Source organism: Podospora bellae-mahoneyi, chromosome 7 (assembly GCF_035222275.1).
Source record: "Podospora bellae-mahoneyi strain CBS 112042 chromosome 7, whole genome shotgun sequence".
Taxonomy (NCBI): domain Eukaryota; kingdom Fungi; phylum Ascomycota; class Sordariomycetes; order Sordariales; family Podosporaceae; genus Podospora; species Podospora bellae-mahoneyi.
The window spans coordinates 1,601,325-1,620,037 of NC_085886.1; the positions used below are offsets into that span (position 1 = coordinate 1,601,325).

Genomic DNA, 18,713 nt, shown 5'->3' on the forward strand with positions numbered 1-18,713 from the left:
GCCATTGCGAGTGGGCCGCTGCCCTGTGGCCGTGCCATGGAAGTTCACACACAGTGCCTAGCTGGTCCGTGCTTGGTCCGTGCCAGCAACCGTTTGGCAGTTGGTTCTCTGACAGATATTAGGGGCTAGTAGTATATGGGAAAGCCCAAGTGAGATCTTCATTTATCTTGAGCTGTGGCACAGGAACGTTCCAGATTCAGGAGAACATCAGGCAAAGAAATAAAACAGCAAGAAAGTTTTGATTAGTTCATCTATGCGCTGCATGACCAACAATGGTGACAATATAATGCTTTTGGGTATAAGTCTGTTTTCCGCTCAGTAGTCTGGAGTCCCCTCTACCCCGATCTGCATGGGTCCAAGTGAAATGTCTAAAGCTTTGCATCCAAATCATAATACTCCGCAAGATCCTTCTCTGGATAGGGAGCCCTGCTGGTGGCATGGAGTGCCTTGAAGTCTCGCACATCCTTGATGAGGGTGGGTGTCGTCCCATTGGATGATGGTGGCTCTGCGTCCTTGACAACTCCGCTGCCGGGCCCATGCTCAGAGTGTAGTCTTCTCCACACGTCAGATGCAGCCTTTACCTTGCCGTCTGGTACCCCGAGGCCTTGGAGGTAGTCGACAAGGCCTTCGACCTCCTTTTCCTCGTCATGGCCAGCCGCACTCAGGCGAGACTGCAGGTCAGTGGCAGCCTGGGCAGCGGTACTTTCATCGAGATCGAGCGTCTTGATGAGATCCGTAATTTGCTTCGTTGTCACATCGCTCTTGGCCTGGGCCTCCAGATAAGCTGCAACCTTCGCCCGCGAAGGGGACGAAGGGTTGATGTAGTGGTTGAAAAATTCAATCATATCAGCCTTTGTCAGTGGCTTCAGATTCTCCACCATCAACTGTCCTATAACACGAAATATGGGTCAGTTTTGCCTTGGGCCCAAGGGGAATAATCCGGTTAGACTTACGGTTGTTGAACATGTAGTATTCAGACTCAATGGCCTGCCAGTGCCGGTTGCTCTCTCCCTCCAGCGACTTGGCCTTCTCAAGCGTCCTTTCAATCAAACTTCGCTTGTTCTTCTCGAAATCCTCCTCACTCATATCCTCGAGTCTCTTCCCCATGTCCTCCAGGAACTTTTCGATCCGGGTCTCAAGATAGGGGGCCGTCTTCTCACTTTGAATGATGAAGTAAACACCAAACGTTGTCACATTGCTCCAAGAGCCACAGTAAACGATGTATCCGAGCTGTTCCTTGGTGCGAAGCTGGTCGAAACAAGGCTCATGCATGATCTGGTCCAAAAGAGCTGTCCTTGCCCTCTGAGGACGATCAATCTTGGCACCTGTGTAGAGCATGTAGTGGATCGAGTGGTTCACGTTCGCGGGGTCCTTGAGCGTTTTCTTCCAGACGTAGTTTGACCCTGGAGAAAACACCAGCCCGCGAGGTGAACGCCACTGAGATGGAGGGAATGGCCGTGGCTTGAGCGTCTTTTCGATCATGTCGGTCAGCTTCAGTGCGTCTTCCTTGTAAAAGTTGCCGTGAATCAAGACTTCCATGTGCATCTGGGCCAAAAATTCCCTCTTGAAAGATCGCACCGCATCAGCTGTCACGGCAGGAAGCTCCTCTGCAATATCCAGGATGGTGTTGTAGTGGTCTGTCGTCAGCCAGCTCATGTATCCACCAATCTGTGTCCATGGTGCTGAAAGCTCCCAGTTTCGGTATGACCGGATCGTGCGTTCCTTGATGATGGCGAACCGATCATCGCGGATGTCGAGGTCGCGCATGGTGACCAGAACCTGTTCTAGGAGCACCGAAAGCTTGTCGTTATAACCGGAGACCTCAATATACATTCCCCGCTCCTCGCAGATCACAGTATATTCAACACCAGCAAGTTCGGCATCATATGAGTATTCCTCGAGCGCGTCCTTGATCGAATCTGTGAAAAGACGGCCTGCTGCCCGCATAGACGCCAGTGAGGTGATTGGTGTCCGGCAGCTAACCATTATACTTGCTTTCGGGACCCAGAACGTATCGTCCTTCTTGTACCAGGTCCGGACCATAGAGTCGTTGCGGATAATCCGCGGGGCGATGGCAGGCTCTTTGACTTCCTTCTTCTCCACGTCTAGCTTTGTTGGGATGAACTGGTTCTTGTGGGGGAGATGAAGCTTCGCTTTTCGGTTGTCAGGTGTGCTGGTAGCTGCCGCCTGGACCTCCTTCATCAGAGTCTCCGGAATTGCTTGGACGGTGTACTCCGTCCCATACCATTTCTCCTTTTTGTCCAACGTAACAGGGGGATTCCGTGAGGTGACAACGAGAAAGAAGTTGTCAGGTCGTAGCCAGCCCAAAGCCTGCTTAATCAACTTCGGGTCGAATCTGCGAAGCTTGGAATATCCAGACACCAGATGCTCGCGAGGGATTGGCTTTTGCATCCTTTGGCTGACGGAACTTGCAAACCGATAAGCTCGAGACTTCTCCATGAACCTGAAATTGACATCTGCCATGCCTTTTTGCTCATCAAAGATCCACTGCTGCGGCTCCGTCTCTCGCAGAAGGGCGATGTACTCAAACACGACCTTCACGATCTCCTTGTAGTTTTTCAGTCCCTCCTCTGTCAAGGTGATCCCGATATCGAACAGGTCCGGAGACCCGGGGCAAATGTTACTTGGCCCGGCGCCCAGACCGTTGGCCCATCCCTTGGACTTGACATAGGACATAATGCTGCCAGGGCCCTCATGGCCGATGAGATGGCTAATGTATCCACCAGGCTGCGTCTCGTAAAGATTCTCTTGCTCCATGAAGGGGAAGCTCAGAGTAATTTCTCTAGTATCCATCACAGGCTTGGCGAAGATTTGGACTCCCAAGTGATCCTTTGTGAACGGAACCTCATCCTCCCACCTGTTGCGTGGCAGGTTCTTGTTCTTGATGGGAGAGAAATACTCGGCCACCCAAGCCTGCAAAACATCCAGGGGCTCCCTTCCCAAGACGCAAAGCTTCATGCGGTTGGCAGAATAATGTTTCTCATAGAACTCAATAAACTTGTCTCGCACGTTGATACCCTTTGCCTCGGGGATGGTCTTGAGCGTCTCAAGGTTGCCGGTAGAGAAGTGGTGGTGGGGGTGTTTCGGGTTGGAGAGAGTCTTTTTGAGTTGGTGCAGACGCCAGTTGTCACTCTGGAGATTCTTCTTGTTTTCTGAATCAACGGCCCTCAGTTCACGATCCAGAGTGTTCTCCAAGAACAGTGGCTCGATGAAGAACTGGGCAAAGCGATCCAGCGCTCCCAGCAGTGGTGAGGGATTGGTGGCAGATGGCTCTTCATCGTTGCTGGGCTTGGCAGAGACCTCAAAGTGGTAGTTGGTTGAGGTTGTCGCCGTGAAGGCATTGGTGAGCCCAGAATGGTTTGACATGTACTGATGATAGGCATTCTCGACAGGGAATTTCTTGGTCCCCATGAACAGAAGCTGCAATCAAAGTTAGCGGCTGCAGCCTGAGTGTGCGGGGTGGTAATAGCAAGCTTACATGTTCAACGGCATGGGCCATTCCTGGCATATCATCCTCGTCACTGTGGCTCCCAACGTTGACATCAACCGCGGCCGCGGCCTTGTCAGTGGTGGGGTCGTGAACCAGAAGAGCCTCCAAGCCGTTGGGCAGACGGATGACACGGTATGAACGATCATCCAGCTCGGGGGTCTCGAGGTTCTCGGTCACCACCTCAACCTCGATTTTGGAAGGCGGCGGCGTTTCCTCGGAGTTGGCCATGCTGTGATGTGCTGAATTATAAGACTTGTGTTACCTTTGGGCGTAGCCAGACAGAAACGATGACAGCAGGTCTTGTTGGTGGCTTGTGAGCAGGAGGCTAACAAGCATTCGACTGGTCAAAGAATATGGGATCGTGACACTTAGTGTTCAGGCAGTTCCAGGCTGCTTCGAGAGAGAGAGAGTGGGATGTCTTGATGAAGAAGAGACAGACAGAGAGTAGGTAGGCTGTTGCGGGGCGGTAGGTGGACCGGAGAATTGGTGGGGGCGGCGACCAAGCTGACCTGCGCGTGCTTTTACCTGCCTGGCTCCGTCTGCAAGGTGGGAACTTCCAGGTTAGACCGAGTGACCGACTTCCAGTGACGGCGAAGGGAGGCAATAGCGGAAGAAGGCGGCGGCGGCGGCGGCGGGTACTCTTGAATGCCCGCTGAGTGATGCGGTGGGTAGCCCTGCGCGTTTGTGCAGCTGTGGAGCCGGTAGCGCGCTAATGGAAGCTGTCCCAGCGAGTTGGAAGGCAGCAAAATCGGGTGGTATTTTGCGCTTGTTGTCTGGAGCGCTACCGGTGGAGATGGGGAGATCTACTGGCAACCAGTGACCGGCATCCAGGAATCACTGCCGGCAACCTGCACGGTATGATTAAAACTCCGAAACAGGACGGGAAACAGATTGGATTTGGGTACCTGAAGTGCCTGACAACAAGAACAACGGAAGCTGAGACGATGTGTCGGAAGGTGGTGGGCGAAGCGGCAAAGTCGTGAGTAATGTCTCCGTATTAGAAAGACAAGACACAGACAGGTTGGGTCGTTTCGTGTGCTCAGGTCTTATTAGGTAGACATCTCACGTCCAACATGGAGAGAACCAAGAGCGGCCAGGAAGTCCCATGTCTTGGGCTTTATATAGCTAGGTGGGCAGCTAGATAGGTAGGCTGCTACAACAGCTTCAATTCTTCGCTGTCAATTTTAATTTTGATGTCTTTCGTCAGGGGTTCAACATGAAAGCGGCGCCTCGGGAAATGAGCGGCTACTTGGAATGGGACCGAACCGCTTGTTGCTTTGGTATTCTGTCTAGAACGATGGGTATAACTTGTTCCTCAACAGTTCTTTGATCGAAGTCCACTTCGCAGGTGTAGGATAGGATAATGTTCGTGATATGGACAAGGGAGGTGTGGATTAAAGGCGGGGTGGAGTGGGGAATCATGGGTTGGAGGGGTGGAGGGGTTCATGACAGGGGTAGGTGTAGGGAGGAGTGCCCATGAAAGTTCTCAACGACGACAGCATCACTACATCTCGACGGTTACGGAATCCTTCTCTGGTGGTTACTGTACATGTGCTCTATGACCACACCTGCCTGTCATGGAAGTTGTGAGCTACGCTTGTTCCCTAATATCGGACGACCCATCCCGGCTAGCGCCCATGGGCCGAGAAGCTTCAGAGAGGGCGAGGGGTGTCGATGCAGACTGGAGGCACCAAGTCAGAATCCCATGGCGGTCGCACCAACTCCGAACGTCAAAGAATGGCATGTTGAAACCTGCCCGCAATGGTACGCAGACCGAGGAGCATCCAACCCAACAATCAGATTGGGCATGTGGATGAACAGCTGTTGGGACTTATGACATGTTGGATTGTCTGGTCTGAACACAGCTGATATGTCACTACTGTTCGGTGCCGAAGGTGTTGGAAGACTTCATGACGCAGAGGTATAAGTTGGGTTGCCAGAAAATGTAACCGCCTTTGGCTGTGGAGAGACGATCTCTGGCACGGCGCCGGGAGATTACTCTACCGGCCGTGGCCCAGGTCGGGCGTCTGCCCGGCGCGAGTGCAAACCAAGCATGTCGGAAGGGAGATGAAGGGATGCGGGCCGTACCTCGCTCTCACCATGTAGCTTGACTCCAAGTAAAGCTCACCTAGGTATCGATACCAGTAGCCCAACGGCACCTAAACTGCAAACCATAGGATGTGGTCAACGGCTGAGAAGGACGGAAGGCGGGTAGTTTTTGTTCCCGTTCACCTGCAGCCAGACCCCTGATTATCTAAGATCATGGAGAATTGCTGTTGATTGGAAGGCTCAGTCGGTGGGGTGCAACCCATGTTCGTGGTTTAGGGGACTTTTCAAATAATTCAACCTCCAACCATCCAAGATCCAATTTGTTCTTTATAAATCCCACTATCCTTCCAACCCACTCGCTACCGATCATGTCTCTGCCGGGGACATACGGGATATCCTCACTCAGATGGTGCCTGCTATCAGCGACAACCTAAGCTGACTTCCTTTCTCGGCGTTCTCCATCATGGCCAACGTGATTCCCAGTCATCATAACCCCTACACGGCAAGGTGTGTCTTGCTATTCCTTGAGGCAGTCCAGAGTGTACCATGCACGTGGGTCACTGGGGTTGGCAGGCTCGCATGAATTCGGAGCTCGCCCTTTTCAAGGGAATAAAGGCACCACACCTTCTAGAAGCGACCGGGGTGGAGTGGTGGGTGGTATCTTCTGCCACGCACCCGAACACCTTGATCAAATGTGGACAGAAAACACCTCAACCATTTCGGCCAGCGATTCCATATTGAGAAGCATTAGCGAGCCTGACCGCTCCCTTCAACATGCGTTTAGATCTCAACCATGGAAGGCTGGTGGTGTTCATTGCCGTTCGTCAACCGAGGTGAAGCCTCTCACAGTTCTTTAGGTAAGCAACAAGCGGCATCAAGGCGCTCAGAGATCATTTCGATGAGCCACAAAACTCCCACACGGCAATCTCAGATATGGTCTCGATGCACATGATGGTTGAGAGCTGCGACCATGGAAGCAACCACCACGGCCTCGCGGGAAGCACTCACTGGTTACATCTAGGAGCAACCCGCCAGTTTGCCGCGATGCGACTGCGATGGCCGAGCCGAACCACACTTCTTCTAAAGCTGGTCCTCACCGGCTGATGTCCCTCTGTCCCGTGCTATCGTCGGTTACGTCCTACACACCTGTGATTATTGCTCGGCCAAGCAGCAGAATGCAATCGGAAGTAGACGGCAAAGCTACAGCAGCTTTCGGGTACACAACGCACATGCAGTTACTCATCTAGCCTCCATTGCGCATACGCAGTCCGACATGTCGACGGCATTGCTTGGTTCATGCTGCTGAACACTTTTCAATGACGAGTTTCAAGCATGAGGTTTGACTCGACACCAAAAATCACACGCATGACGATCTCTTCTGTAGCCATCAGCAGTTCGATAAGCTGAGGAGGTACAACTAACAGACTGCTTCAGAAACTGATGACGACGGGATCTTTATGCCAGAAAGGAGACACATAACGGCCTTGCATAGTTGTAAGTGGATGATCGCCCGGTGCCAAGAGTTGGTCGGTCATGGCCGCATTTGCGGTCAAGGGTCGATCCGGCCCGGTGTGTGTTGCACTTCTTTTTTTTTCCCTACATTTGTCCCCATTGGTGTCATGAGGAGTATACTGACTTCCTTTAGAAGACAAAACCACCATCGCCCAGCCCTGCTTGCTACAGACACGGCCTGGGGCCAGCGTTCCGATACATGGTTGCTATCCTCGCGCCCCCCCCCTTGCAACGTACCGGACAACAATTCCCACCACGCCGGATGGACTCCAGTTCCCAACCTACCTCTCGGGTCTATCCAGGTTTTCCAGACTTTACCCGGTTTAGGAGGGGAGTCGACACAACGGCATGACATAGCATAGACCACACAAGAAAGTCGAACGGGAACAACCCCCCAGCCCTCCTGGCAGCCTCTTTTTCGAAATAGCGGCAAAAAAGAAGGGGCATGCTCCCTGCATGCAACCGTTTCTGCCTGACCGGCCCTGGTATAAAACTCAAATCATCGTCATTCTTCCTTTACTTAGCGAGTAGAGAGCTGAACCTTTAACCAAAGAGGGCATAGGCAAGAAAGACGAACTTTGGGTGGTTGGCTTCAGATATAGACGAGACACCCACACACACACACAAGCAGAGGATCACAAAAGAAGGAGACTAGCCATCATCCGGCTACTCTCCCCGACAACCGATGATGCAAGCCTCGTCACAATCCCTCCGGAGTGAAGCCGACGCAAAAATACAAGAACCGTCCAGCCTATCCACATTCCTCGCTCGCAAAAGTTGTAAACGAGGCACGCCGGTGTTGGAACTAAGAGGAGAGAAGCAGCCGAGTGAAGCACTCCGCGGTGTGTATGCTCCAGTTCAAGTCTAGGAAGAGGACAGTCAGCCTACGCTACCCCAGGAAGATGTAGGCCCAAAGCACATGAACCAGAAAAAAGTAGACCCGGACATGGAAAGAAAAAAAAACTGGATCTGAAACTGTTGAGATCCATCAGTTATGGCAGGTAAGAAGATAGATAGCACCACCATGGCTTACTACGTCAGGCGCTCGGTGTGGAAAAGAAAAACCAAGACCACCGGATTTTCCCAGGATTCTGACTTCGGAACAAGAAAACAAAAATCGAAGACGCGTCAAAAAGGAACTTTCACTACTTTAGGAAGGTAGGTACATGTTCGACGAAACAAGCTACAAGAGATGATAATCGCTTTTTGATATATTTGCTCTGCTAAGGGAGCCAGCTAGCCGTTCGGGATATCGAATCCAGAACTATCTATTCCCCTCCAACTTTTCTCGTATTCTCCAAAACTGCCTTTTTGCCTCTTTGTAGGGATCATCTACTTTTGAGCCGTTTCCCATTTGCTTTTGGGAAAGAAAGAGCCAGCTTCCCGAAGCTTGGCCGAGCGAGAGAAAAAAAAAAAGAAACAGGGGCTGTCTTTGCTCCCTGGGAAAAAGGGGGGATATCATTATTATTTGCAAATTAGCAAAAAGGCAAAGTACCGTGAAACTTTTTTGGCCATTACCCCCCAGGTGGACGAACGGACGGATGGACGGATGGGGGACCTTTTAGAGTAAACAATATTACTCAAAAAATACGTTTGGGGCATGGAAGATGACATCTTCAAACCAAATACTTGCCCCCAGTTGGAACGATATCCATCATCGTCATCAGGAACGTCCTGAACGAACTTCAAAAAGAGAGAGTCACGCCCCCTCGTGATCTAGCGTCTCCTCTTGTTAGGGCAATCCGCATTCTTATGCCCCAGCTTACCGCACCCATGGCAAGTCATGTTTGCCATTGACGTTTTCGAGGAGGAGAGCCCACCACCGCCAGATATTGAGCTTAACCCCCCTGCGCCAGATATCGAGCTTAGCCTGTTGAGCTTGACCTCCTTTTTCCTTCTCTGGCTGGCGAGTTCTCGGGCGCGTTTTTGCTCTTCCGCTTTTTTGGTCGAAAGGGTAGATGATCGGCCACGTTTTCGGGAGGCGGAGTCGTTGGTGTTCTGTTGCCTGCCACGGGGTTGTTGTCGGTTCTTCGTGGTCTTTCTCTCGTCTGAGGAGGAATCGGAGTCGGAATCATCGGAGACTGAGCCGCTGTCGGAGTCCGAGTTGTCGGAACTGGAGCTCTCGTCGGATTTGATCTTGGGGGCCTGTTTCATGCATTGTCAGTTGTAGTATGGCAGGATGTGTCTTGAAAAAAAACATGCCTCGGCCTTCTTCATGTTGAATCTCATCAACGGTGGGGCAGCACCCGCGCTTCCCTCCTCGAATGGGTTGTCGTCCTCGACACCAGAGTAAGTTGTCCTTGATGAGCCATAGTCAATCTGCGCAAAGCCCACTTGCACAACATTCAACGGCTTCTTTGCCCCCTTTTTCACTCCTGTGTTCGCACCCTCCAGGACCCAGTGACTGTCACCCAACTCTGCGGCTCTCCTCTCCACGGCAGCGATTCGCTTCTTCTCTTCTTCTTCGATGGCGGCTTGGATGGCGGCTTGGTCGTAGAGGGGGGATTGAGGGGCCGCGGTAGAGGCGGAGGCAGGGACGTGGGAGAATTTACGGCGTTTAGAGGAGGAGGTGACGTCGTTGTCGTTGTCGTTGCCGGCCGCTTGGGGGTTTGCGGGGGTCGGTGTGGTTGCGGAAACGGGAGTGGTTAGGGAGTTGTTATTGGCGGCGGCGGCGAGGGCAGCGCCGCGCTGCATGAACTTCATGGTCATGAGGCGTGAGGACATGGTTTTGGCGGCGGGGGCTTCTTTCATGGGGAGGAGGTATTCATTTTGGGTGGATTTGGGGGGTGGCATGGTTGCGGTGTTGTGGGGTGTCGATACGCGACACACAGGCGTAGGGTTGGAGGTTGGGATTTATATGGTCCGGAGGGGTTGGGAATGAAATTCTGGTTTAATGTTAAGAAGAGAGGTGGTGGTGGAATGTAGCTGTGTTAAAATTAACAAATGTCCATTGCGCGTGAAGCTCGGGGGCGGCGGTCGCAATGCGATGTTCAAAAAAAAAAGTTGAGGTGATGCATCTTGGGTCAGCTAGCCAAGCCTACAAGTGGAACCCAAATACTTGGCAAGGCTAATTCTGCTTCTGATTCCAGGGTTAGGGGAGTAGGGGCAGAAATCCGATGTTTAGCCGGAGCTGTTACCGCACCGCAGCGAGCTACATCTGGAGCTCCATCAACGTCAATTGACGCTTCCCTACTGGGCCACAGGTTCCCAGAGCTGCTTCTCGCGACGGACCTTGCGAACCAAACACCACAAACCACAACCTCCACAAAATGTTCGCCTTACGGATGCGGGCGGTGGCCCAGGGCCTGCCTCGCCAACTTTCGAAGCGGTCGTTTACTGCTACTGCCCGGCAATTGGAATCCACGACGGTGCCTACCAAGGGCGACGAGAAAGTACCCCAGGTCACCGGTGGCCCTGCGCCCACTACTATCCAGCAGGCGCCCAACCGCACCGAGGTTTGGTCGCGCACCCAGAGACCCCGTGCTGATGCCATGACTGGCCCTCGTTTCGAGCAGACGGATCTTGAGAACCAGGTTGGTTGATACCCGAGCGTTGTACTTGGAACGGGGAGAGGCATGATGTCAGGGAAATAGAGGAATGGGGGGAATGGATTGATACGGCAAAAGGAGGGGGGAACTATGTTGTTTTTGGGAGGATGCATGCTGAAACTATGTCTTTTTTCTTTAGCCCCGCCCCTGGGCTGCTATCGAGCTCATCCACAAGGAGCCCGTCAGATGGACGCACGACCGGGTCGTTGCCTGCGACGGTGGCGGTGGTCCTGCCGGACACCCCAAGGTTTACATCAACTTGGACAAGGCTGAGATTACGCCTTGCGGTTATTGCGGCCTTCCTTTTGTAAGTCTGACAAGGGCGCCACAGGGCAAGGAGCTACGGAAGCTACGGGCAATAGACTGATATCATAATCACAGGCCAACGAGCATCACAGAAAGCACCTTGAGTCTCTCCCACAGACATCTTATCCCCTGGCTTAAATGTAGACCAGAAAAGGGGACATGGCGGGATGATGAGTTTGCGGGGTTGGTTGAGGCTCTGTACATATGTAACTTTGCCAATAGATGGCTTTCAGTTGCGCTTCAGAATGTTAGACTGGGTGATTTTCTTTTTCCATTTCTACAAAGCAGGCAGAAGTCCCCGTGTGTTTGAGACAGTGCCAGGCTTACACTTCCTATTGATAAGGCAGTCAAGGGGTACGTCATCCAGACTGGTGGTTTTGACCAAGTTACGTCCAACCGTGAGTTCCACAGTTGCGTTGGCTTGTAATGTCTTGCTCACCGCCGGCGAGTTCTAGGCAGCCTATGACCACCCGGGCAGTATTTGAGGTTGGTCAAGAAGGGCATGGTTGAGCAAAGTGCTTACCTGACCTGCCTGTCACACTCCATCGATTTAGCTTTGTGACATCCGCAATGTCTCCGATGGTTGCTGTGCCACTTTGCTTTCTGGCAGGCATTGTACCATAGTTACATCAGGTATGCCGACTTTGGTGCTACCTTTGGCATTTTGTCTTTGTTGATTTCTGATTTTGTGTTGGCGGGGAAACATTATTCTCAGTGTCTTTTGACTCCGTTTAGTGCCTGCTATATTGACTTGTGAATTACTGAGAGCAAGTTGTGGGCCGGTCGGCCGAGATATCAAAACAGGCCAACGTCTAGACCCTCGAGGAAAGAAAGGGCACTTCGCAGTATAACGCTATTTTGGGAGCCCAACGGTCATGTATGGGATGACACGAGGATCATATCCGCCTTTCTTTAACATCGCGCCTTTTGCATTTTCCAAGGGTGCTGAACGTAACGTCGATGGCCACAACAACGGTTTCTTTCTTGACCTGTCCACAAATAAAACTCGGCTGTCCTTCTAGTGGTATCCGTCTTGACCGCTCCTCGTGTGGAGGATATAAGTACAAGTATTGGTGTCACAGCAAACATCTTTCAGACTTGGCATATCTATCACACCGGAAAGATGGGCGTGGTAAATGATGGCAGAGCAAGATAAAAAGAGCGGATAACCCAGCTGCTCTGGGCCATACCATCAAAGAGAAACACCATCTCTTAACTGTCGACTTGCCCCAGAGTAACTCTTACCACCGTACGGTTACTCAAGCACCTCACAGCCTCCATCTGAATATCAACAAAGCACGTGTGTTGAGCCGTCAACTGCGTTTGATACCCAGAGCTTCATCGGTGACAGTTTGCCAGGTGTATATTCGTCATCGTGTCTTCCCCTTCCATAGACTGACCTGACATCGCCAGAGACAAACCCTTTCCATCAGAAGAACATTCAGAACGCACGATGTACTTCACCAACCTTATCCCCCTTGTGGCTGTGGCCTCAGCCGGCCCCTCATCCATCAACTACCTTCACCAGCTCTCCGCCGCCCTCGTCAAACCAGCCAAACTCGTCCCCACAGCCCAGTTCAACTTTGCCCCGTATCAAGTCACCAACATCGCCCTCGACTGCAAGCGCCCCAACAACAAGACGAACTACTCTTGTGAACTTTACTGTAAGCCCACCTCCCCCCCACCTTTTCCCCCTTTACCCCTTCCCTATCTCGACCATCCCCCATCCCCCATGAAGTGGTGGTACTGACGGTGTGCTGTGGAAGTCGCCCTCCACGACCCCAACTCGGTCCGTGAAAACAACGTCACCTCCTGCAGCTGCCACCACACCTGGTCCTGGGACGGGGTGAACGGGTCCCTCAGCACGACCGACTGGCGGACCCCGGTGGCGGGGTACCAGCTTTGCTGGCACGACGACTGGACTTTCTTCAAGTCGTCGGTCCCGAGCTTTGAGCACCCGGGGAATTTCAGCTTGGAGGTAGCGCATACGTATCATGATGATGAGTAAGTTCTCTTCTCCGGGGGGACGATGGGGGGGTGGGTAAGGGGAAAGGGGGGTGGGGAGAAAGGGGCTGATTCGATGGGGGGGAAAATTAGGAACTTTACCGTGCCTTGGGACTATCCGACTACGATTGCGACGGGGGAGGTGATTATATATGAGTATTATGAGGGGGTGAAGAAGCATGGGGATAACATTTGCTTGAGGGAGATGGGGCCGGTGAATGCGACTGTTGTGGGGATTTTGGACTAGAGTGAGGGATGGGGGAGACGTTGAGAGGGTGTTCTTGGGGGAGGGGTAATAGAGAGGTTATTGGTGATGGGTATTTGGGTGGGAGGGGTAGATTTTCAATGGTCTGTATGACTTGGTGAAGGGACAGGAGTAAGAAGAGTGTCTTCAGTCCTATCTTATCAGTCCCCGAGATGTGGTGATGATGTGGTTGTATACTATGAAAGTCATGCTGAGATTTTGAGAAAGGTTAACTGTCACATGCCAGAGCCAGAGTAGGATATATTTCCGGAGTCATAATTTGACGATGAACACCACTGCCATTCTGTTTTTTAACAGGTCTGGGAGTTCTGTGGCAGTGTTTGATATCGTGATAATCCAGGACATCTCACATATTCGTGAGTTGAAGATCCGAGTCTATCGAAACAACCATCCTGATTCTATTTCAAGAGCCTGTACCTGCCCTCACCGCCTCTCTCCAAGCTGAACCCTTTTTGATATCAGGTTTTCAAAAATCATCACTTCTCGTATTGAAAAAATGCTGGCGGTGGACTTTTCAGCAAGCCATGTTTGTTGCCGTCGTTGCCGTCGTTGTTGATGCTCACCCCCACTGAACCCTGAGGCTAGTGTAGTAGCGTTACGGAGCTTAGTGGCCTATATTTAGAACTTGGCTTCTGGGCTGAGTGAGTGGCCCCACATCTTTCCTAGCAAGCACAGAAGAGGGCTTTGACCTGGAGTAGAATGGAAGCTTGTCCAATTTTTTGGCACATGAAAAAGATGCAGGTTATCAAAAGGGGGGAGAGCAAGCGTCTGAAAGGAGTGGTGATCTGCGTGGTGAGGGTTTCTTTTTAGGCGACCGTTTTGTTCTTGGCTTTTTGGATGGAGGGGCAGTGAGATATGGCGGAATGCTACTGATAACCAACGAGATTTGATGCTGTGGGAGATATGTACGGTAGATTGGAAGGAAATGATGGGGAGCTGTGATATGTTGCTCAATCTCTCTTGTATGCAGTGTTATAGTGGGTTGAGATCCTATCCCCGAGTTGAGGATACTTGGTACGGAGTAAGGGTTCTGTACACAGGCGTTTAGATATGGCGGGGGCGGCACAGCTTGCTGTAGTGCCGATGGGGTGGGTGGTGGAAGAGAGGCACAGATGGAGAGCAGAGGGTATCAATGCTGTGGAACAAACGGACTTCAGGTTGGCAGGTGTTGGGTATGATTGGTCTTTTTTCGAATCAAGATAGGTAAAGTCCAAGATGGTTCGGTGGTGAGGAGAGGTTGTAGTGAGGCATCGTCACTTGAAGCCCAAGGTTGGTGAAAGAAACCCCTTTTTGGCGCATATCTGATATACTGCTCGTCAACCTGAGGCAGAATACTGCAGACGGAATTAATTCCTTGATTGCCAACCTGCATCGTTTATTGAAGAGAACACAGACCAACTGCATGATAACATGGAAAGCGTCAAGAGGTTCGAGTCGTTCTGAAAAGACAGAACACAGCCCGGCTAGGCGTGAGAGGAGCTCCCCTTGAGCCCCTGTTCCCTGTCCTCCTGGAAGGCTGACGCCGCCAAATCATTGGACCTCCGTGCGGCTGCACCCTGCACGTCCGGCGCACCTGTTTGAGGGGCACGTCCACCGGGCAGTCTCGACAAGTGCATCAGCATCTTTGGGATGCCATTTCGTCTCATCTCATTCCCCTCCTCCACTGCTTCGGCCTGTCATCGCTACGGATAAACTACGCCGGATAACGCTGCGTAATTATTTGCTTTGTTGATCCTGGATTGCCCTTCAGGTTGCTACCTTGGCTTCCTTGTTCCCTACTACCCTAAGCCCCAGCTCTGTCTGGCGTTGCGCTTGCTCTTTGCTTGGCCATCGTAACGCATCAGAAGGGTCACTCTGAGGTCGAGTCTGCGGCTTTTAGACATTGCGCACTCACCTTTTCATCCCGTCTTTTGGCTGTTAGACCCCGCTGCCAGCGCCGCACCGTCCGGCTCCCGGCGTGTGCTTTGTCGCAAACCAAATCACCGGCACAAATACTTTGGACGGCCACACTCGCTTCTCCTCGCCAGCAGCGCAATAATGCCGTCCAGGAGTTATCCATGGTCTGGCAAGAACAATCGCTCTCAGCATAACCTCGTCGGCACCACAGCCGCCGAGGACGCTGGACAATCAGGGCAGCAGCCATCAGTTCCCGGATCAGCTGTGACGAACCCCCCGAGTGCGGGTGGGAGCGCTGCTGCAAACCCCCCCTCAGCCTCGCCCAACCCGACCTTCAGCTCTAGCGAATCCTTTCAGCACGACACCAGCAACAACCGGTCAAGCCATCAACAACCTCCACCGCCTCCCCCCCATCTGGTCAGTATTTACGGGCAGTCCTGCCGGCCCTCTTGTCTCTTACTGACCTCCTTCTGTTACAGCTGCAGCACTCCAACAGTGTCTCGGGGGCAGCATTTGACTCGCGCCCGCCACGGGAGCACGATTACGCTGACCAGGTCTCGCGCTCCCAATCCCAACGCTATCCCCAGATCTCCCCCGTGACGACCCAACTTCACCATCACCACCCCCAGCAACAGCAGCACCAGCTGCAACAACATCAGCAGCAGCAGCAGCAGCAGCAGCAGGGTCAGCAGCAATCCCAACACTCGCCGCGCCACTCGCACCCGTTCGGATCCGGGTCTGCTGAAGATCTCTCGGCCGCGGGCGGACAAAGCATCTCGTCCCCCATAACTGGGCCCCCGCAACCCCTCTTTAGCCAGCAACAGCAGCAACCCCCGCCAGCACCACAAAAGCAAAAATCGTCCACTCGCAAGCTGGTCAAGAACATCTTCAGTCGCGACCACGCACCCCAGGTTCCGCAAAACAATTACAACAGTCCTCCCGGCGTTAACCGTAGAAATTCGAAGCGCGTGAGCCTTCCCCCGCCAGCACCACCAAGCCTCCGGACTGGTCTCACCCAGGTGTCCCAAGTCTCGCTCGACCAGCAACAGCTCGATTGGCAGAACCAGGCGCCTCCATCTCAACCATCCCCATTGCAAGGCGTAGGAGACTTCCGCGAGTCGTACGTGATTGACGGATCTGACCAAGAGTTACACCTGCAGAACCCCCACGATATCCAACAGCATCCCACCATACGGCCTGTTCCCCCTTTGGACTCGGACAACTCGCCTTACTCGGCTGACGAAAGTGCATACCGTCGACATCAGGGCCACTTTCAGCACAACGACCACACACCGCCCGAGCAGCAATACGGGCAGGCCATTTTCGAACCGCAACCCAACCAGCAATTGTCCCCTCATTCGCAACAACAACAACAACAGCACCCTCACCTCCAACAGCAGCAGCAACAGCAGCAGCAGTACCACTATTCAAGCCCGCAGCAGTCACAATACCAGAGCGGATTTAGTGGACATCTAGCCAATCCCCAACAGCAGAATCCCGAGACGATTTCGCAACTGTCGCATGAGTCTCCTGTTACCGACTCAGACCAGCGTTCGGCGTCGAACATCCAAGCTCAGAGTTCGCAGACGTCCTCGGCGGTAAGCTACCCACATCAGGCACAGGATATCCCCGGCCGGCCGAATCCACAATCGGCGGCGCAAGGTCAAGCCCCGCAGCAACAACCACAGTCCATGGCTCCACCCACAGGCGGACAACCCCCGGCACGACGATCCCAAGAGGCAGACAAAGGACTACGGGACCCTGCCCAAGCCCCGCCTGGGCCACCGCCCAGCTATCGCCAGAGCCAGCAACCCAACATGAACAACCCCTTACCACAGCCTCCTAATGCCCCTGGGGCGAACCCGGCTTTCCGGACGAGCAATGTACCAGATAGACAGTTTGACGGGCCAGGGGATATTGCAGGTCGCAACAGCCCTCAACCTCCACCAAGCGACCGTGGAGAAGACCCAGATAAGGCGTTTAAAGACCTTTGTACGACCAGTTGTACTCTCCTATTCCGGCCTGTACAAACTCAGCTAACCATGCAATAGTGACCAAGTACAAGAATGTAAAGCGTCTCTATTTTGACGGGAAGAAGGAGATTGAGCAATTGAGTGGCCAAGTTGAGCAACTTCAAAACGCCATTGCCAACCAGCGAATGTCTCAGAGCCGAACCTCTCTCGACGATAGCGAGTACTCGACCCGCTTTAACCGCCTCAATGGCGCCATCAATAACCTCTCGTTCAACATTCGAAAGGACTGGCAATCACTTCCGCAGTGGCTAGTCCCCTATGTTAGCCCAGAAGCGCTCAAGACGGGCAAACAAGAGATGACAGCTGTTGGGAGGGCGGTAATAACCCGGTGGCTCGTAGAAGAAATCTTCAACCGGTGTTTTCACCCGGGTCTCGAGCCTGAGCTGAGTCGGCAGCTGAAGATGATTGAGCGGAACATTAGAAACTTTAGCTACACGTTGAGCAGTCAAGAGGAGTATGATGCGCTGACAAGCAAGGTGGTGAGCTGGCGCATGGCTACGCTGGAAGGGTTGCAAGACGCTCTGCGCAGTGGGGAGGCGGTAAACTACAAGGCCGATTTCACTCGGCGAGCGACGACGGACCTGACGGCATCTCTGTTTCACCATTTGTCGAACCCACCGCCGCCTGGCGTAGATGGCAGTGCCAGTATGATTGTGGAGCTAGCCGTGGGCATTGCGGCCAACCTGCCGCTAGAGAGCCGCGATGTTGCCATCACCTATCCATTGCCGGAGTCACCTATTCAGCCGGACATCATGGAGGTTGAGAAGCAAGGGCTTCCGGCTCTGGAGGCCCGGCCGGCAGAGGGAGATGACGAGGGTGCAGGTGATGAGAAAGAGGGCGGAGGAAAAGACAAAGATGCCCGGCGCAATGACAAGTCCAGAGCGGGCATGTTGAGCGTGCTAGGCGGAGGTGGGAGCACGCCGGGGAGCAGAAAGGGGAGTGTCGTGGATGCGAACCAGATTGCACCACCGTCCAAGGACGGGGGCAAGGTTCGCTTTGCCGGGTTCGTTGCTGTTGAGGTCAGGGGTCGCCAGGTGCTAATTAAGGCTCCGGTCTGGACGCTGGCCTGAAGTTGATGAAAAGCTTGCGAGAAATGCATGTCTTTTTTTGGAATTTTGGAGAGAAGTGCGTGGGTGATACCACTGGACTGAAAAGGGGGCGAGAGGTATATGACCGAGATATGGCTCGGCAGACGGATGGGGTGGAAGTTTCAAGGAAGAAGCCTCAAGAGATAATTTTTCCTTTTTACGGTTTTTTTCTGTATCTGACTGACGATGAATATGGAAAGAAATTTGGAATGATATCCCTTCTCTTTTCTCCGAGATCAAGGGGAGACAAAGCTTTTTTTGTATAAATTTTACAGTTGCACTTACACCCACCAGAAGCCAAAGCTAAGCTTTTGTATGCTTGGCTTGATGTCTATTTTTACGTAAAATATGTCTTGTGTTGTGAGAGCTTTATGGAACAAATTGGTCATCGCCAGCACTGGATTTGAAATAAGCTTCCACCACAGCTTCGGGGTGGTTTGTGTGCGTGTAACCACAGGACTGAAAGTGGGGGGGGAAGGGACGGGCTTGAAGCAAGTTGGG

At 52.8% G+C, this 18,713-nt stretch overlaps 5 protein-coding genes across 5 annotated transcripts; 3 read left to right on the forward strand and 2 right to left on the reverse strand.

Moving 5' to 3' along the window:
* Positions 1-212: 212 nt before the first annotated feature.
* Positions 213-5,624, reverse strand: STE23 (metalloprotease). Its single transcript, XM_062882216.1, has 4 exons — positions 4,417-5,624; positions 3,500-4,359; positions 954-3,441; positions 213-889 (listed from the first exon to the last, which is right to left on the reverse strand). Exons 2-4 carry the CDS (start codon positions 3,737-3,739, stop codon positions 369-371), a joined length of 3,249 nt encoding a protein of 1,082 aa, XP_062728231.1. The 5' UTR covers positions 3,740-4,359; positions 4,417-5,624; the 3' UTR covers positions 213-368.
* A 3,164-nt stretch (positions 5,625-8,788) lies between these two features.
* Positions 8,789-9,865, reverse strand: QC761_706650 (uncharacterized protein; the record flags this gene model as incomplete). The annotated part of the gene is made up of 2 exons (XM_062882217.1): positions 8,789-9,217; positions 9,275-9,865. 2 exons carry the CDS (start codon positions 9,863-9,865, stop codon positions 8,789-8,791), a joined length of 1,020 nt encoding a protein of 339 aa, XP_062728232.1.
* A 359-nt stretch (positions 9,866-10,224) lies between these two features.
* Positions 10,225-11,258, forward strand: QC761_706660 (uncharacterized protein). Its single transcript, XM_062882218.1, has 3 exons — positions 10,225-10,605; positions 10,760-10,927; positions 11,002-11,258. Exons 1-3 carry the CDS (start codon positions 10,342-10,344, stop codon positions 11,062-11,064), a joined length of 495 nt encoding a protein of 164 aa, XP_062728233.1. The 5' UTR covers positions 10,225-10,341; the 3' UTR covers positions 11,065-11,258.
* A 248-nt stretch (positions 11,259-11,506) lies between these two features.
* On the forward strand, positions 11,507-13,499 carry QC761_706665 (uncharacterized protein). Its single transcript, XM_062882219.1, has 5 exons — positions 11,507-11,559; positions 11,662-12,285; positions 12,340-12,590; positions 12,693-12,930; positions 13,024-13,499. Exons 3-5 carry the CDS (start codon positions 12,380-12,382, stop codon positions 13,175-13,177), a joined length of 603 nt encoding a protein of 200 aa, XP_062728234.1. The 5' UTR covers positions 11,507-11,559; positions 11,662-12,285; positions 12,340-12,379; the 3' UTR covers positions 13,178-13,499.
* A 1,117-nt stretch (positions 13,500-14,616) lies between these two features.
* QC761_706670 (uncharacterized protein) lies at positions 14,617-18,194 on the forward strand (the record flags this gene model as incomplete). Its single annotated transcript, XM_062882220.1, has 3 exons — positions 14,617-15,508; positions 15,571-17,083; positions 17,143-18,194. Exons 1-3 carry the CDS (start codon positions 15,233-15,235, stop codon positions 18,192-18,194), a joined length of 2,841 nt encoding a protein of 946 aa, XP_062728235.1. The 5' UTR covers positions 14,617-15,232.
* Between the last annotated feature and the right edge of the window lie 519 nt (positions 18,195-18,713).